The 19045-nt window shown below is 44.6% G+C and overlaps 1 protein-coding gene and 1 long non-coding RNA gene across 3 annotated transcripts in view; one reads left to right on the top strand and one right to left on the bottom strand.

Annotated features, from left to right (window-relative positions):
* Positions 1-19045, top strand: part of fras1 (Fraser extracellular matrix complex subunit 1) — a 57440-nt gene that overhangs the window by 1761 nt on the left and 36634 nt on the right. For both annotated transcript variants that reach the window (XM_023820753.2, XM_072708930.1), the window contains exons 3-5: positions 17971-18078; positions 18256-18348; positions 18667-18826. In XM_023820753.2, coding sequence (XP_023676521.2) covers positions 17971-18078; positions 18256-18348; positions 18667-18826 — 361 coding nt within the window. The remainder of the gene's footprint in view (positions 1-17970; positions 18079-18255; positions 18349-18666; positions 18827-19045) is intronic.
* LOC111848597 (uncharacterized) lies at positions 16579-18070 on the bottom strand. The gene is made up of 3 exons (XR_002839348.2): positions 17951-18070; positions 17429-17506; positions 16579-17064 (listed from the first exon to the last, which is right to left on the bottom strand). It is a non-coding gene; the product is annotated as an uncharacterized lncRNA (long non-coding RNA).

Here is a 19045-nt window from a genome sequence, read left to right as displayed (position 1 = left end):
GACGGCATAGGCGGCCGCTTAGGGCGCCGACTTATGAGGGGGCGCCGAATTTCCACCCGGTTTCGCGTTGCCTCGGACGAGGGCGCCGGCATTGATGCATGCCTAGGGCGCCACGTCAGCTGAGGGCCGGTACTGCCTACCTCTACAACATTTAACTTCCAATACTGGGTCGTTTGTTAAAGAACGCCACATTCTTAAAGTTGCTGTGCTGTAAAGTTTAGCATAACTTTTCTTGTAATTGAACGACCTTGATGCGCTGTCCTCTTAAACTCTGTTAAAATGAGAGGTGAGCACTGTCCTGCTGTGAATGTACAGAGGTGTCCGTTAGGGCAACAATAAGGGGGCACAGAAACGGGCAGGTAGATGCCCCAACATGTTCTGACGAATTCAGGAAGTGGCTTGTCCTGTCTTCAAAGTGGAAATGCACCGGCACCTGGTAAAAGAATAATGCACAGACCATGGAGGGTGGGGGGTGGATGGATGTCTGTTAAAGCAACAAAGGGTGCCCTTAGGTAAATGCTCTTCTCCTTTTTAGGAATCATGAGCCATGTGTGCATATCCGACTTCTATGAGTATGAGCCGGACAGTGGAATTTTTTCTTTGAGCTGGTTATAAACGTTGAAATAACGGTCATAATTCTACCTGCCTTCTGTTTTTCGGTTCATGGCCTTTGACTGGGAATTAAAAGGGGTGAAATTATAGTAAATAATGGATGAAAACCAATGGTTTTGTATGTGTTTATGAAGACTGTGTCCAAAGCCTGTTTTGTGCAGAAAGCTGATCTTGTTCACTGTGTACATATACGCGGAAATTCACCTGTCACATCAAAGCCTAAATATGTGCTTAACAAAAGTGTGTCACATGCCATAATGCTGTAAAAGCATTAATATTTCACACCCTATTTGGTTTGAGCTGGAATAGTTTGTGTTGTAGTTTCTCATTCAGCCGCCTGATTTTATTTTGGAAGTATTTTCTGTATTTCATTCACACTGTAATCTGGGTAATGACAACGATGGTACCTATCAGAGGCAGGTAGCTGGCTGTCCTTTGTGAAGATAGACGTGCTGCCCAACCTTCCCGTTACGCACTGTCTGTGTGTCTGCATTGTGCTCTGGGCCATGCATTCCTGCTGCTGCGAGGAGCTCCCCCCCCCCCCCCCCCCCCTCAAAGGCATCAAAATGTCTGCCTCTTCAGAGTGTGGACTGATGTTGCCGGAAGTTTTCTTCACTTGAAAAGCAGGTTTGATAACTCCCAGATATGTTTGCTGTACGTTTATACTGCATGGTGTCGATGCCGGAGACTGGAGTTTATCTTTCAGGGTGAACGTTAGATTTTCAGATATCATTCATAAAAGTGTGGCTCCCTTGCTGGTCATGTGTCATATATGTGTGTGTACAGATGTATTCTGTGCTTGTGGGGGCATGTGGACCAACGCTGACAAACATCTATAGTATTTCCAGTCCAACCTAAGCGACCGCTTGACGGCAGTGTTTCTGATGTCTCTCGCTATACTTTTTACATTCGTAGTCGTCCCCACAGCAACCAAGGCAAGAAAAACAAAAGTGTGGCTGAGCGGCCTGGAAAGGATTCCTCTTTGAAGGGGGGTCTTCGAACTTCTTGTGGGGGGAGATCTTCAAACTTCTTGGGGAGGGGGGGGAGCGGCTCCTTGTGTGGCCAAGGACTGTGAAAGGTTTGATTTCACACTCCCTGACTTTTATTGTCCTTTGGAAAGATGGTGACAGGGGCGCCGTTGCACTCAGCTGGTCTCAGCTGGCATGTTTTCCTTGTTAAAGCAAACAGTTTGTACACATGCGCATCATCTTCTTAATGTCTGTCAGAGCTTCGGGGCTGGGAACCTTCCAGAGGACAGGGCCCCAACCGAGATGGTGACACCCAGAGCTCAAAGTGAACAGTGCTCTCTCGCTCACCTTGGGTCTTTAAATCCACGTGTGTGTGTGTGTGTGTGTGTGTTTATGTACATGCGTGCATGCAAGTGCAGTTCAGGAGGGAGATTTGGAGGGGGCCCAATGTAAAATGGGGATTTTCAGGAGGAAGAGCAGTGTCTGCTTAGTGCTTGTTCGTTTACTTGACCTGCCCCTTGTCCTGGTGTAAACTCAACGTCTGTAAGCCGTGCCACTAGTTCTTTGTTCCCACATACAGATTTAATTTTTATTCTCCTGTCTTTCCGACCCGACTGCTGTCCTTGCTCATTTCCTGGAAATCTTGGTGACCTGTTCTCTTGCCTGATTAAAAATGTGCGTTGTTGTGTACATAAATCTCCTCTTTATGCTGCATATCGCACACTGCCGCTCCATTTTCTGGCACCTTGAATTCCCTTCTTTTTTGTTGTTACAAACAAGCCTTTCTGTAAAAAGTTTCTGTACTTTACATCCTTACTGTGATTAATAACAATCACGTTCAAACTTATTTAGTTTTTTTTCCCGAAGTTTATCTTTTGAAAGTTGGATGTCAAAAAGCACTTTTAGCGTTAGCGATTTTAATTTGCAGTGTTACTCTTTGAGAAGTCCAGTCAATGTTCCCTTTCTGCAACCCTCTGGGCACGAAGCCAGCTCTAAGCCTGTGCTCCTGTCCCACTTTCCTTCTCGGGTAGAAATGGCGCGGAGTTACACCCGTATAGGAGAGGTGGTGTGTCTGCAGTAAGTCAGACCAGGGCTGGGTGAAGCTTTGCTGCAGGATGGTATGGTTTTGAAGAGAGACAAATGCGTGTGGCCGACCCCCCAGGATGCTGCCTTTTGGTTTGTACTACACAGGGTGAGCAAGCCCTGGCGGTTCTCCCAACTGACGCCAAAGATAAAACAGGCAGGTCCTTACCTTGGGGAGGTGGGACTCACCTTATATGTCCTGTGTCTTACTGGACCATACTTCCTTCACTGTGGATCCAGCCCTTACTGCTTGTAGTGGCAAAATTGGACTTGAGAGCTGATACTAATGTATTTGTTGTTGATCATTTCAAGGGCTAACAATTGTTTTAACTTTAATTACATGCTTTGTTCCTTTCTGTGTTCATTCCGTTGTTGTGGCCGAAACAGAAAGCGGGATCAGAGTATTATTGTCATGAGCATAATCACCAGATATCAAAAGAGCGAAGCTTAAGGTCTGGGCCTCCTGAAGCCTCTTTACTTAGCAGAACGACTAGTTGCCACTTATTTTATTACAGGCCTGCCTATGTTCAGACAACAAAGGAGACCTTCTGTTTCTCCGATTCCCTGTCAAGCAAAGATGTCTCTCATCAGTCCTCTCCGTGACAGGTCATAAATGGCCATTATTAAGCACTGCATGAGTATCCAGTGTTTTCCCATGACTGCATGGTTACTCTTCAAAGGTTTGTTTTAGTGGAGTACATCTTGAGTAGTCAGTAATTATTAAACTAAGTACCTGGGAAAATTGAAAACATGGCCTGGATTTGGAATCGAGGTCCAGAGTTGAATAGCCTGATTCTACAGTACCGTTTGCTGGTACAGTGTTGTAGCCCTGCTGTCCCTGGTGCTGCTGTTATCATTAGTTATGCCTTTTTAACGTTACTGTTTAGTGGCAGTCTGCAGACGTGAATGAGTGTCACGTTGCGTTAAGTACGCTAAGTACATAATGGCAAACGTAAACTGGAGCTCGTTCTTTGCTTGTAATGTAAACCTGTAGAGAGTCGGCACCGAAACTGCGGCAATAAAATATCTGATATCCAAATTAAAATGTAATTTATGCAGCTGCAGAGTCACTTCTCAAGCAGCGGTTCAGGAGCACTGGTTGGCAGGACCATTCCAGGCTTTGATGGCCTGTGATGTGAAACGGATCCCCCACCACCTTCACACTCACACGTGTGGGGAGGGGGCTTTGTGGTCTGATGGAGATCAGGTTGGTAGGGTTTCATCTGTTTTATTATCAAATCAAGGATTGTACTACATTTGGACTGATGTCAGACTTAGTCGGCAGGAAACCAGCCAAGATGCTTTAAGCAGAGATACGTGATATATCTGTTAACATATCAGTATCGACCAACGTTTATTAAAAATGAAGACCTTGGCATTGGCCTGATGTGTCAGTCTTGGTTGATTAATTATTGCTGCCTGAAATTTAGACTTTAGTCAATATCCAAAGTTAGCAGAACAGTTTTTCATATCTGCTATTACGCTGATATTTTAAAAAGCTCTAAATTAGCTTAAAATCGACATTGGTGTCCCGTGTGAGTAAAAGTGGGTGTGGCTATTGTTTGTCCCATGACTACTAGCCATTGTTTCTGTGGTCATAATCCTCTGTGAAAATGCCCGGAGGCTAGTTACCTGCCTGACCTGTAAGAATGGGATCATGTAAGGATGGTGTAGAGTTAGGCCTTCCAGCGCCTCAGATTCAATTAGCCATCTGAAGAGTAACCATTCCAGATTATTTCAGGAGTGTCTAGATTCAACATTCAAGAGGTTTATTCGTCACGTACACAGTTGTACACGTACAACATGTAGTGGAATGTAACCCTGGTTCCTCCGAGCAGCTGTGCATGATAACAAAATATAGAGAAAAAATAAGGAAAAATAATACAAGATAAAAAATGTATGAAATGGGAACCTTCTCACATCTACCATAGACTGTCAGCCATTTTCTGTAGCAGAGGATGAGGAATTTCATTGATTTATTCACCACTTGGAACCTAACTGCAGTTTTCAAAGTCGGTTGAGTCTACTTTGCTGACGGTGTGGTTAGGGTTAGGGTTAGGGTTAGGCTACACACATTCATGGCATCGGTTTCATTACAGATTTGTGGTGCCTGGAGGTTAGACTGTTAGTGACATTGGTTATCGGTTTCAGTCAGAATTTCCACATTGGTTCACCACCGGCTTTAATTCACGTCTACATTTCTGTCATTTAGCTTAGCGGCATTTGGCTGGTGAACGACGGCAGGCGGAACTGAACCCCAGCGCGCGTAAGGCCCAGGGTTCAGTGAGCAGCCGACAGTAAGGTGCCGGTCTCCTCCGTTTAGGGTGTTAAGGCTCCGCAGCGGGAAATCAGGAGTCAGGAGGCCAAGTTTCTGTCTGCTGGCCTGGATGCTGGGCGCTGGATGCTGGATGTCACTCCTGGAGAGCAAGGTTGGGTATGTCAAAGTCAGAGTTCCCATGTGCCCTGTACAGAAGCCAGATACATGGAACATCTCACACCACCATTTTGGGGACTGCCTTTCTGAAATGGTTTAAAAACCAAACTGATGTTTCAACCAATGTTATTTTCACTGCTTGACTGAACAGTCAGCAGAATGTCTCCCAGATGGGGGCAGGCACTACTGTCAGCAGCTCGTCTTTCCTGGGGAGTCAGTTCCCTCTCACCTGCTGTTCTACCCCGTAGCACAGTGGTTCTCAACCTGGTTCTCGGGGACCGCCCAGGTTCCCTTCCAGCTCTCTGCCAGACAGTGCACATTTTTGCAAAAACGTGGGCCGTCTGCAGGTTCCTGCAGACCGGGTTGGGAAACACTGCCTTAGCATGTGGCTAAAAATGGGCTCCTGAGACATCCTGCGGCCTGTTGGAGACGTCAGGAATGCGGAGAATGGGCCTTGTTCTTGCGTCTACAGCCATCCATTGTTCATCAGGTACAACACCTGGAAGGACCTTCTGTCACTGCGAGAAAACTGTAATTTGCCTGAAAGCGGGCGAAGGTGCCTGTGAAAGGAGCCGGCTTTTGCTGGATGATTCCGGCTGAGCGCGGCTCTGTCATTATGCCACTCGCTCATTCATTTCTCAGGCATGTGTCCAAATACCAGCTGCACACACTCGGCCGTGAGAGACCTTCACTGGCACTGCGGCGTTCACTGTCCAGGCTTCTGTGCTTTACCCTGCTGCTGCCTGTTTAAAGTATTTAACGTCGTTGGTATTGATGAGGGTTCATATTCTCAGAAGAGGATCACTGAGTTTGCCTGGAGAGCTTCTCAGCTGTAAGTGGAGCACTTCTCTTTGTATTTGCATTTAGATGCATTATGTAAACCAGGTTCTTCATATCAATCGGGGCTTCTGTGCAGGAATCTCTACTCTGAACCAGAGGTGGTAAGTTCAGATCCGGAAAGTACAAATGCAGACCAAGATTTTGTTTCAACCAACTAGTTGAGCATAAAGAGTCACATTCACAGAGTACCCAACTGGTTGGTCAAAACAAAACCTTGGTCTAGATTTGTACTTTCTGGATCTGAACTTTCCAACTCTGCTCTGAACTCCTGTTTTTTCCCTTCTGAATAAACTGACCTTCTTAGGCTTTCTTGAAACTGTGCATGTGAGGCTGTTGCCATGAAAGGAGGCACGTTCTTATGAAACGCTGTGGAGCCTTGCTTCTCGGACATAGTGTTAAATATGCCCTAAAGTGCCGTAAAGAGCATCACCCTGCAAGAATCTGAAGACTGCATGTCTGCTCTATAGGCTCTCTGGCCTGTGCGTCCACCCTGTATATAATTCAGCCTGGAGGAACATGACTGCACTGGTGCTCTATCAGACATGGTCATGTTTTGCATGATCCACATGTTTCTTGCCAGTCCATGGCTCCTGGTCCTGTTACTTGTGGTGAGACGTTTTCATGGTAAAGAAAGCAGCTTCATTCTTGGTGCTTGTGCATCCTGTATTAATGCCACAAGCTTTCAGTGTAGCTCACCAAACGCATGCAATTACTCCCACCAACAGCGAGGAGAATACTGGGCCTGTCTTCAACATGATGGACTGGCTGGCACAGTGGGCTCCATGAATTGGGGGGAAGACCTCTCGCTGTGGCGTTTACTCGAGCTGTCTGTTGTGACGGGAGCTCTGAAAGCTTGATGAAACTGGGCGCCAGGTCCTTCAGTGGGTCCCCAGAGAAACGAGCCTTTGTGCTGCCCTTTTCTTTGCCTGCTCAAAACAAAAGAGAAACAAAAGTGGCTTAGCTGAAGAAATGAACCACGGACATTCTTGAGGTGCAGCAGCATAAAGAAAGTAACGAGTAATTCTCGAGGGCTTCAGGAGAAGGGCAGGCAGCCCTTGGCTGGAAGTTCACGCTGCCCTGGGAACAGACTTTTAACCTGTTTTTCTCTGGAAGCTCACCTATCGCAAGGTTTACTTCCTGCAGTGGTTACAGGCTAAAGTGATTAGGAATGGTCAGTTGTGTAAAATTAATTAAATGAGCCATGTATAATTTTTCTTAAGTGTAGATATTTCCTCTGCACCACCTGAAGGTAAAACTCAATTGACTTTTCTGTGATTTTGTGCTATTAGTACTAGCGGTGAGCACCTTCAGTAGGTTCTAATCTGTGTTCTGTACTGTTTTTCTGAAGGGCAGAAGGTTCCAGTCCCGTGGCCAGCAGTGTAATCTTTTCACTGATGACCCCTGGAGCAAGACCCTTAACCTCAGTGCACCAGGCATGCTCCTTGACTCCAGACTGTCTTCAGTCACATGTTGCTTTAGACAAAACCACCTGCTGAATATGTAAACGTGATGTTGTTCATAATGGAAATCAAAAGTGCATTTTACTTTAACGAGAAATTGTAAATGTCTTCAAAGGATTGTGTGATTATGATTTGCAATGATTTTTTTTTTATGGTTTAATGTGTCTGTGTATTCATATATATATCTCAGCTAGTCATAACTCACCAAGAGTTTCACACCTGTTCTTATCTGCATAATGTGATTCAGATCTTGGGCAGACAGTGAAGTTGCATTTTGTGGAGGAACTTTCTTTTCTTTGTTGAGTCTCTCTGCAGAGGAGTGTAAGGGTAAGTCTGAATGGGGACTGCTGGAGAGACAGAGTTCATGAGTAACTCAAACACCCCTAGGCTGTCAAAGAGCCTGTTAAAAATGAACAGACTTTTCAGCCACGCTGGAGTTCAGCTTTGCCGTTTGGTTCCTGCCCACGCTTTGCTCGGTTTTGTGGCTCAGTGGCCAGTGCTGTTGCCTTGTGTCTTTGGGGCTGGTGGTTCAAATCTCATGTCTACTTTTCGTGTGGAATTAGCATTTTTGCCCTGTGTGTCCTCCTACAGTCCTAAGACATGCAGTGAAGCAATCGGGCGTCTTGGAATTGCCTGTAGTGTGTGATTGTGTGTGTTTTTGTGCCATCTGATGGGCTGGCATCCCGTCCAGGATGCCCCCCAGCCTTGTGCCCTGTGCTGCCTGGGCTGGGCTCCAGGCCCCATGTGACCCCGACCAGGATAAACGACCCGAAGATGGATGGACAGAACCATGTTCTTATTTTAAGTCCTGGGCTCTAGATATAGAAGCTCTGTGTAGCTCTCGCCTGTCAATCGTTCTGTAGTTTAAATTTGCATCCTTGTCAACGTGTATTTTCAGCTATGGTGGAAATGTGGATCACTTCCTTGTCCTTATTTGGAAGTTTCGTGCAAAAATAAGATCCACGAAATGTATTTCTTTGCCCCGATTCCTGAACTTGGAAGCCTTCCCTGTTGCGTTCTTCCACGTAAAATGACATTGTGTTGCTCGGAGCCAGACCTGCCCCTGACCGGCTCCCTCTGAACCTGTGTCAGCATGCTGTCAGCTGATCTTTTGTGTTTCATGCGGAGTAGATGCCTGGAGTTCTCTCGAGGGCATCCGGCCCCAGCAGCATGGTGCCAAGGGACCTCGGCTTGGGGCGTGGCTTAGTGACACACCGGATGCTTCCGCTCCCCCATCACACATTATTCTCCAGAGGATTTATGATTATTCCCCCACTTGAGTCGTTTTTGTGCAGTAACCAAATTGGCGTTTTTACTTGTATAGGAAGAATTTGAATGCATGTGAGATCATGCGTTGTGATGGATTTTCAGAGCAAAAGAGACCCGTTTAGAAACTTTGGGGGGGGGGGGTTCATATAGAGGAATCCGCGGTTGAAATATCTCTGTTGCGGCCTGTCTATGTGCTGCAGTTCTTCATTGTCTGCGGGTTTTTAACTTGAGGTAAAGCCTTGACAGGTTTGAAGAGGGAACGTTTGAGAGAGATTGAGTTGGCTTTATGGAAGAATTAGGCCCTGCTTGGCATTGTGGGATGTGCAGGTTGTGGCTCCCTGCTGGAGAATCCCACTGTTTAGCATTCCTGCAGGAGGAGTGTGCTTGAATTGTAGTCAAAGGGAAGGGGCAGGGTCAAAGGTTAGGGGTGCTTCCTGTACTGAATTGCTAAACACACAGTGCAGCAGAGGCAGCTAATTAACCCATGCAGCCAAGGCTAGATGAGGGTGTCTTATTCCTGGTGACCACAGCAGGGAATTTCCTTTTACTTATTCTCACAACAGAGGTGATGTTCAAATTGGGTTTTAGGAGCATGAGCATGGATTTCCAACCTCTTTAAATAACTGCTTGTCCTGTTAGGGTGCTGATCTTGCGAAGCATGGGTTTCATCTTGGACAGGACTCCAGCTCATTGCAGATATTAAGAGTCACGGTCACCCAAAACGGCAGGTTTTCAGAGTGTGGGAAAAATGGGGGCAGCTACAGGAATCTCAACTGGTCATGAAGAAAACTTGCAGTTTCCACATTGCCAGGCTTGGATCTGCAGCCTTGGGGGTGTAAGGTGATGGTGAACCAGCCGTCCGGGTTCTGCCCCAGGTCGCCGTAACTCGAAAATGCTGTCAAAATGCTGCTGTCAAGAATGGCATGACTTTACTGGCCTTTGATGTTTGACACATCACAAGTCATGTAGTCAGTATGTACACTAATGTACAGTAAGAGTGATGCAAGAGGTGATATGAATGTCTCTCATTTTGGCAGAAGTCCTAGACTTTACTCTGTTCCATTCAGTGATATTACTGCTGTTGCTGCAGCTTTTGCAGTGTTGTTCCTGTGACAGCTGGGCAGACGTTAGGCTTTTGAAATTTTGTAAACTTTCCCATGCATTCATTCTTGTTGTCAGTGTGCTTTCAAGTGCCCTTTCTGTGGTTTCTTTGAATATATATTGTTACAGTTGTTCATGATGGTTTCTTGCATGCTTGGTTTGACCATGCTTATTATCCGAAGCAGCATCTGAATGAGATGGGACCAGGGGTGGGGGAAGGCCTGCTCTGGGTCTCCCCTGCTCATCAGCTCTGTGTGATCATCAGAAGATACAGCTTTCATGAGCAAAACCTCCTTTCTGCCCGACATGCACAGACCTGCAAGTTTCCATTTAAGTCACAACAGGAAAAGACAACGCAATACCGTTGATAATTATGCATTTTCTCTTGCTTCTAAAGCCTGCTGTTCATTTCTGTAAACAAAGTTAAATTGGTTGGAGTATTTAACTTATAGGATTAATGATTCAAATTAAACCGAGACGAGGACAATGTGAAAGTCTATGAACACATTATCATACCTTCATGCATAATATAAAATTCATTAAACTGGGTGACATTAGATATTTATGTGGTAATCATATACTTGAATGCAGCGAAGTAACTGTACTGGGGGAAAGCAGGCTTGGAAATGTCTCGACTGTTGTCTTTATGAGGTCACTAAAAGGCGTCTTACAGTATCATGTTTACCGTTCAGATGTTTACCATCTGTTACGACACATCACCTTGTGAGGTGCTGAGGCGATCCTTCCCCAGACCCAGAAGTGTCTCTTCATGGCAAAGGAATGTGATGGTGTTCCACAAAGGGCTGTGTAGGTGTGTGTGTCTGTGTCTGTGTTTATATGTGCATATCAGAAGCTTGCCTCCCTGACAAACGGCATATTAAGTCATATTCTCCTGGGGATTTATTTCTATATATTATGTTACAGCGGCCATGTTAAAATAGATTTCATATTCACAGCTTGGCGCCAGCTGCAGCTGTTTTGAGGGCTTGAGGGCTTCAGTGCCCAGCACTGAAATAATCTATGGTAGCTGCATAACTCAGTGGGCTAAATGTGGCGAAGTCTAGAGTTAAACATTAAGCACCTGCTGTCACCACAAGTATAATGATTCATGCAAAGTTCAAGAACATCAGGCAGTCATTTGTAGGGCCGCCGCGATTAGTCGACATAGTCGATGACATCGACACTGAAAATGCGCCGACATCAATATTTTAAATCGACGCATCGTTTTAAAAAAATATATATTTTAATGAAACTACAATTATGGTTTCTAAAATGCTTCTAACAACTAAAACTAAAACTGAAACAAAAAACGTACACTTCATAAAAGTAAATAATTCTTGAACTGAAATAAAAAAAACTATGATTACAAATAAAGTGTCGAACTTTAATCAGCAAAAAGCAGTGCCACACCACCAACGTCTTCTTTACCATGTTTATCCACAATATCTCCTCCTTAAAAAGACGTTGTGGTTGCTAAGCTGTCCCTTTCTTCACCCTAACTTCAGTGCTCATCATTTCCATCATTTATCAAAACAGTAGTATGGGGTGCCTCGCTATCCTAATTTAGTAAGCATAATGATATGCCGAATTTATACAGATTAACTTTTGCATCACAATATGCATCTCATTAATATTTTAGGTATACTACTAATTTGCTTATGGAATTGTGGGCGAAAATAATGTCTGTATAGTGCTGAAAAGCCAGCTTCCATTATGTAAAGCCCCGCAATAACACATCGTTTGTTGTTGTAAAAATAAAATGAACTTAAATTAAAAGGTATATTTGATTTTCTGGAGGAAAATTAATCAACCAATTGGTAAAATAGTTCATAGATTAATCCATAGAAAAATAATTGTTAGTGGCAGCCCTAGTAATTTGTGCAGCCACCCTAGGTAGTCATGTGACATAATTTGATTACTGTACGGAACATGTTGGTTATGTGACATTCTGTTTACCACAGAGCATGCCAGACAGCGGACTCGTATAACATTCTGTTGGATTACATGCCTCCTTTTGCGGTGAAACTGAAAACGGTGCCTTCTACTGCAAAAAAATTCTAGTATTGCAATGGACCCAAGATGCATCAGCAGCATTTGGTGCACTGAAGACAGCACACACAGAGTGGAAAATTGAAAAGACCTGAAGAAGAGTTTTATAGCCTCTTGAGAAGTTAAAATGTAAGCAATAGCTATGCCTATGGAAAAGGCAGGTAATTGTAGCATTGCGCTTATAGACAGCTTTTATCTCCTGGAATGTCGTCCACTACAAGGGATCAGCAAAAATATAGAGGGCAGGCAAAAGAATGGAAACTCCACATGAAAAAGGATTTTAACCTTAATAAAGTAAATCACAATTATAAACAATTACACATCACAATTAGCAATGTTTCAGCTATAAAAGATGTTGGAAAATCAGGACTTTAGCTAAACCCAACAAAAGTACATGTGCAAAAATTACCCCAGAACTGGATCAACTCCTCTGTGTTGGCAGAGCTTCAAAGTTTATGCAATCCAAGGCTAACATACAGAGATCCATAACCTGGTTTAAGGAGCACAAAACCTGGTGTGATGAATTATCCTTCATTCTTTTTCCTAGATTTGCACAGGATTACATTTGGAGATTTCCTGCTATCAGTTAGGGCAGCCATCTTGAGGGAGTCATTGGCTTTGAGGTTTTCTCCACATGGCCCTTTAATGACCCAACAGGATCAGATGCACTGTATGGTGCAAACTCTGTTCACCAACCATGTTTCCATATTCCAAGATGGTAGTACCCCCATACATAGTAATAACCAATTTCAAGAGCAATTACATGAAGACCAGGATGATGTCATGGCCTTCCCAACAACCAGACCTAAACATTTTTCCTTAACTGTATAAATATTTCATGTTCAACATGCAGGAAGGTGGTAAGTTAATCAATATGTCCATACAATGTTAAGGTTTTTGAGAATCTCAAAGTTTGTTACCAGTGTGAATTACTGATTAATGTAACTTTTAAGACAGTCATCGGCTCATTCGTCTCTCCCATATGTCCATCCTTTCATCTATCCACCTTCAGTGATCGTTGATTCCACTGAGCATCATGACGTGTTAAGCACCAGTACACCTTGAACAAGAGTTAGTCTATTTCAGAGAGAATTATAAAATCTCTCGATATTTAGTGGGTTGAATAAATCATATACTCTCAGATCAGGTAAGATTGGAGAGCATGCACTGGTACAGCGCGTTGCTGTACCCAACGCATGATGAAACATCATCCCAGTTGACAACCCCTCAGGCTGACACGTGGTCTAGTCCCACCCTGGCTGTCAGTAATGAGGATCAGAGCCAGATCACCCTCAGAGAATCATGCCACATGGCCATAGGGCCGTAATTGGCACTCCCTCACAATGCAGGTAATGTGTCCCAATCGGGACTCCCTATATCACATCTATACAGTAAAACAGGGAGCACCATGACTCTAAAGATGAGGACCTTCATCCTCTTACAAAGATCTTTGGAGCGTCACACACCCCTTTCCAGCAACCTCATGACCCCCCCATGCTCTCTGTCTGTCTACTGACTTCATAGGAAGAGTCACCAGAGACGTGAATGTTGCTGCCGAGGTAAGTGAACCTCTTGACACGGTCAACATTCCCTCCACAGACAGACGCACGGCTGATGGCTCTGCCAAAGAGGTCATTAAAGGCCTGCATCTTGGTTTTTATCCAGGATACTCACATGCCCAGACACTTAGACTCCTCCCTCAGTCTCTTGACAGCCCCGATCAGGGCCTCCATTGACTCCGTCAAGATCACAGCATCATCGGCAAAGTCAAGATCAGTGAATCTTTCTTCAAGACCAGATGCCTGACAGCTGCTTCACGACCCTGCCCAACACCCAGTTCACACAAGCATGGAACACTGTAGGGGTGAGAACACACCCTTGATAAACACCAGAATCAACTGGGAAGAACACAGAGGTTCTGCCTCCAGTCTGCGCAACACTCACAGTACCAGTGTACTGGCCAGCCATGACATCCAGCAACTTTGGTGCAGTCTCAAGATGTCGCACAGGGCAGCTCGATCAACTGAGTAGAATGTTTTACGAAAGTCAACAAAGGCTGCAAAGAAATGCTGCTGATATTTGTGTTTGCACTCTGTAAGAACCCTCAATGCTAGGATGCGGTCGATGGTAGACCTCTTAGGCAGGGGAGAAATTAATCACAGGTCCTATTGAGGATGACCCTAGCAGGGACCTTACCTGATAGCTGTGTTGTCCCCTTGTAGTTGCCACAATCCAGGCAATCACCCTTCCCTTTTCAGATAGGGATAACATCCTGTTTTCCAGTCATTTGGGATGACGCCCATCTCCCAAATGGAAGCAAAGATTGTTTGCAATGCCAGGAGGACAGCCTTACCACCAGCCTGGAGAAATTTACCCTGCATACCACAGATCCCTGCAACCTTCCCTACCCTCAGCTAAGTTCAATACCTTTGCAATCTCAGTGAGAATGGGTGGTTCACAGGTAATCGGAGGATCAGCCTTAAGAACTGTGGACCTAGAGATGTTTAACGTTCTAGCCAGAGGTTCAGTGTTAAAAAGCAGCTCACAGTAGTCGGCCCTGCAGGTCACAACTTCAATGTCGTCAGTAAGGACCGTTTCATCACCCTCCCTGACTGCAAAACTCTCAGGGACAGATTCGGATGTGCGTAATACTTCGATTCCTCTGTAAGCAGGACGTGAGTCAGCGGACTATAGAGCCCTTGCACCCACCCTTTTTGGTTTCCGGTACAGGCTAGAGTTGCAACCACGTTGTGTACAGTGACTCCGCTCAATAATATCCAGGGTACCCTGTGAGATGAAACACCTCCTTCTGGGATCATCAGCAACACCAACACAACCCGCAGCAACATTCAGGATCTTGTCACAGAAGTTCACGCATCACGTAAGAATCAGCAGTCAGACCCAAGTCTGCAAGTTCCTCATACAAACTCATGTGTAAACTCATTAGAAACAGCTTGATCAAGGAGTCTGGCCAGGTCCAGCCTCATTCTCCTAGTAGGTGGTAGCCTACTGGACCTAACCTGAATCTTCAGAGTAGCAACAATAAGTATGTAGTCAGAATTCACAAACTGGGTACTTCTGTAGACCCTGCAGTTCTGTAGGAACCAACAGAGATCTGGCCAATCCCAGGACTGTATACCTCAGACAGTGCCGCCACTGAAATGCGGAGTTTACGAAGCTCCTCCAACAAGAGAGATGTTCATCATGCCGGAGAGACAAGACGTTCCACGCTCCTACCCAGATGAGCCGTCTCGGGTAAAGATCTAAGTGCGGCCGTGTCGTGGGCGACGCCTCAGCACCACTGATCCCCAACAAGTCTGACCCCATTGACTCTCTGGCGGTTTCAACTCTTCCAGGGATGAGGCTCCCGGGGGCTTTTCCCCCTCCCCTTCTTGATGGATGCAGCCTTCCTGTGGGCAGCTGCAGCAGTGCTACTCCCACGGAGAGTAGAAAGTTGTCTTGTATGCTTTGTCTGAGTTTGTGAGGTTTTTCATGGTCGCTGCAGTGCCGGTCCCGTTAGTTAGAGGATCGCACTGTATGACGTGTAATATTCAGGAATCTGTTATGCCAGTATACTGTTCAATGAAACAGATTATTTCAGAACCTTATCCACACATTGACTGGCCAGCCCAGGTTGGTAAAAGAATGGCAAGACGTGTTACAGTATATTCACGTCAAAAACAGCCGTAATGTTCTGTCAAATTTCAATCTATGGAAGAAAAATTTTGAAAAAGGGTGGAATCCCTATAAAGAATTTCACGTTTTACATGTCTTTCCTTGCCACTGTTGCCTCTACCTTGCATTCTTGGGGCATTAGGCACTATGTAATGTGAAAATGCGCTCTGCAAATAAAACTGAATTGAATGTTGTTTCACATCAGTGAATGGGCAGGCTTCCTGTTACTGTGCTCATGAGTATACCTGTCAGCTGTAATTTCATACTGAAGAAACATCGTACAATTCAGCATACAACTAGACTGAGAAATTACCACGTTGGCCCGAATATAAGACGTTTTTTCTTTCTCAAAATATATTTCTTCTTATATTTGGGGTCTCAAAAAAGGTAATAGATGATATTTGGTAACGAGCGTGGTGACTTACTGTAATATAGATTTCCCTTAAAATTTCTTGTGTGAGCATCATTCCAAATGCGTGACAGTTTGCAACCCTTGCAATGCTTGTATTTTGCGTGAATCCCTGAGTGTCGTATAAATTGCTGGCTTCCCTAGCTGTGCTTCTGCTAGTATTAAACTGATACTGGTAATAACATTAATTTTAAAAGAGCTGTCATATAATTTATTAATATGGCTCAACCTTTCTCAGTAGTATGTTTTTTGGGTTTGGTGCATCGAAAACATTCTGCGGCTTCATTGGTTGTGAGATTTGTAATATTCATAATCTGTCCCCCGCCCCCCCCCCCCCCCAGTAATACATTTGTCTTTTGGAACATTTGCTGTTTAATACACTTGTAATCCAGTTGCCTTATAATGAAGGTCGTTATAATCAGGATCATCTTATATTTGTGCTGATGAGATATTTCACATTTTCATTGCTGTGTTGATTTAATTCATATCTTGAGTTTAAGTTAGTTTAAAACTAGAATTTGCCAAAAAAAAAGGTAAGAAAAGTATACTTGCTGATTTAAAATGACGGTAAAAAAAGTTTGAATGGAATGAACAATTTATTAAGCAGACTTAGGGTCTACAATAGTGGTGATTAAATGTCTTGAGTATTAATTACAGATACATCACAGCTGAGTGGCTTCCTGCCATCTTTATAAGAGGCTGTTTTAAATGAGCATTAGAAATGGTCTGAGCAAAGTATGCAGCTGTAAAGCTGACCGCGGTAAGTTCACTGCAGATGCCTTTTTAATTCCTGCGCAAGGTCGGTGGGGGTCATCGTCTGCATCTACCACCTGCCCAGCAGTGAGAATGTCTGCTTAAGTGCCACTCGATATGTTTAGCTCCTGGCCTCATTTGTCCTTTTGTGCAGACATACAGCAATGCTGATTCAAAGACGCGAAACTTCCTCTCAGACAAAAGTTGTCATTCTATTTATGGGCTTTGGATATTTCCCCAATAAAGATCACGTTTAAATTTATCCTGGAGCTGATCGGCAAGTAGAGGAATATAATTAGAAATCATTCGCCCTGGTCAGCATTTCCATGGGCGTCCACAGCAGCCCGGAGTTCTGATGTTCTCAGTCTTGCATCACGTCAAGGATTTTTCGCTGAGCGGTGCCTGTATTTCCTGTGTGAGAATGAAGGGTGAAAAGGTCAGCCGCTCCGCATTCACTTGGACGTTCGTTAGAGACGTGCCTGAATGGTGGAGGAGGTTCCCATCGAGTCTGGTAAACAGAGCCCCTCCTGACTCTGGGAAGATGGGGAGCCAAAGTGTGGTTTTCACTCTGGAAGTAGATCCTCCCAAATACTTCTGTTATCACCACTGAAATGCTGAAATGCTGAAATGGTCCTTCACATGTTCATTTTACAGACATTTTTGTTTCATCAAGTTGGCCCACTCTAAGTTGAATGTCTATCATGGGACCCTTCATTTAAATGTGTGTGTGTGTGTGTGTGTGTATATGTACACACACAGACCCGCTTTCCTGCACCTGTGATGCCGTGGGCCTTTGCTGGTATTACAATGGTCACATCTTTAGCTCCTTTACACCTATTAGTGGGTCTTCTTCCTGTGAATTGAGAAATGGGACAGATAAGTTTGGGTCACGTCCGCATCATGCCGTAGTTTCCTGTGATTGGCCGCATTTGTTGCGTTGCCGAAGAATTTTTGCTTGACGTAGAGCTACAGGTTTTGTTCAGTGTTGCCCCTCTTTTGAAACCTAAAAAGTCGCCAAACTCTGAATTGCTACTTTCAGGTCACTATGCATCAGTATATTTTTACAGCTCTGGTATGACTGAATTATCTATTTACCTTATAGCATAGTATTAATCACATTGTCTTTATATTATTATATGTTGTTTGATTTGTGTTATTTTTAGCATGTTAAGTACTGATGAAGGTTGTCAGGGCTATGAATGGGTAGCAGGTTAAGGTATCATTAGCTCCTACCTGATATCACTATGTAAGACACACCAACATTTCTCTTTAAATGACAGCGTGTGTGTCCACTCACCTCTTTCTGATTATCCATAGAATAACAGTTCCTGGAAGCCGGATTCGTGCCAGGACTGCATCTGTGCCCATGACATTGTGGTTTGCCGAACTCCTCAGTGTCTGAACCCTCAGTGTGACTTTCAGAAGGTGAGCTTTCAGCGTGGGAATCCAAGATGTTAAATCCATCACGTTACTTCTGGACCTAGCATGGGATTCCAGTCACAACACTTTACAAAAATAATCAAGCAACTGACATCTTTCATCTAGTCATTGCGGATTGTCTTGTTGTTCTGCCGATGGTGCTATTTTAAAATGTGTTCCTAGGGAGGGATCTTGAGAATACTTCCCAATAAATGCTGTCCTGAGTGTGTCCTACAATCGCAAGACTCTTGTCATTATGAAGGATCCATCTACGGGGTTAGTGACATCGCTCTCGCTTTTGGCTCCTTGCTTTATCGTTGTCTGGTCGTGTGATTCATGTCAGCCGTTTTATTATAGCAGTAGTAGTGTTGACCCTGTTGTACAGATTCACTTCACACACACAGATAAACACTAAGGAATGCAATGAAAAAAAATACTGTCCTAATTAGAGGTGAGTGGTTCAGTTTCACTGGTGTGGAAAACATAATGAGAATGGCAGATAGCACACTCCCACAGAAAGAATATGGGACTAAAGTGCGTCAGGTCATACCATTGCCCATGTGAGCTGACCCTACACCTCCCCCCCCCCCGCAGCACGGCAGCCAGTGGAACGGCTCACGGTGTTCGCTCTGCACCTGTTCTCAAGGGACAGTGTCCTGCAACCCCCTGACCTGTCGCCCCCTCAACTGTGGAAAGGGACAGACTCCTTCCACGCTTCCTGGAGAATGCTGTCCCCAATGTCAGGGCAGTGGAGGTCAGCATTCCTGGTGGGGAGTCTGAAACTGAATCATGCTGCTTGTAATGTTTTTATAAGTCATTAAACTGAATGGAGCTTTTGAAATAATTCAAGCCAGATAGTTTTGTACATGACACTTATCAGATGATGCATTGCAGTCATTGGAGGTAACATCAGGTTGCTGTGTGTGCTCATGCTGGTGTTTAACCCTCTTTCCTCTGTTTCTGCTTTTTGCAA

This window comes from Paramormyrops kingsleyae, chromosome 2 (genome assembly GCF_048594095.1).
Source record: "Paramormyrops kingsleyae isolate MSU_618 chromosome 2, PKINGS_0.4, whole genome shotgun sequence".
Lineage (NCBI taxonomy): Eukaryota > Metazoa > Chordata > Actinopteri > Osteoglossiformes > Mormyridae > Paramormyrops > Paramormyrops kingsleyae.
The sequence above is the reverse complement of the archived record's forward strand: the minus strand, read 5'-3'. Positions and strand labels throughout refer to the sequence as shown.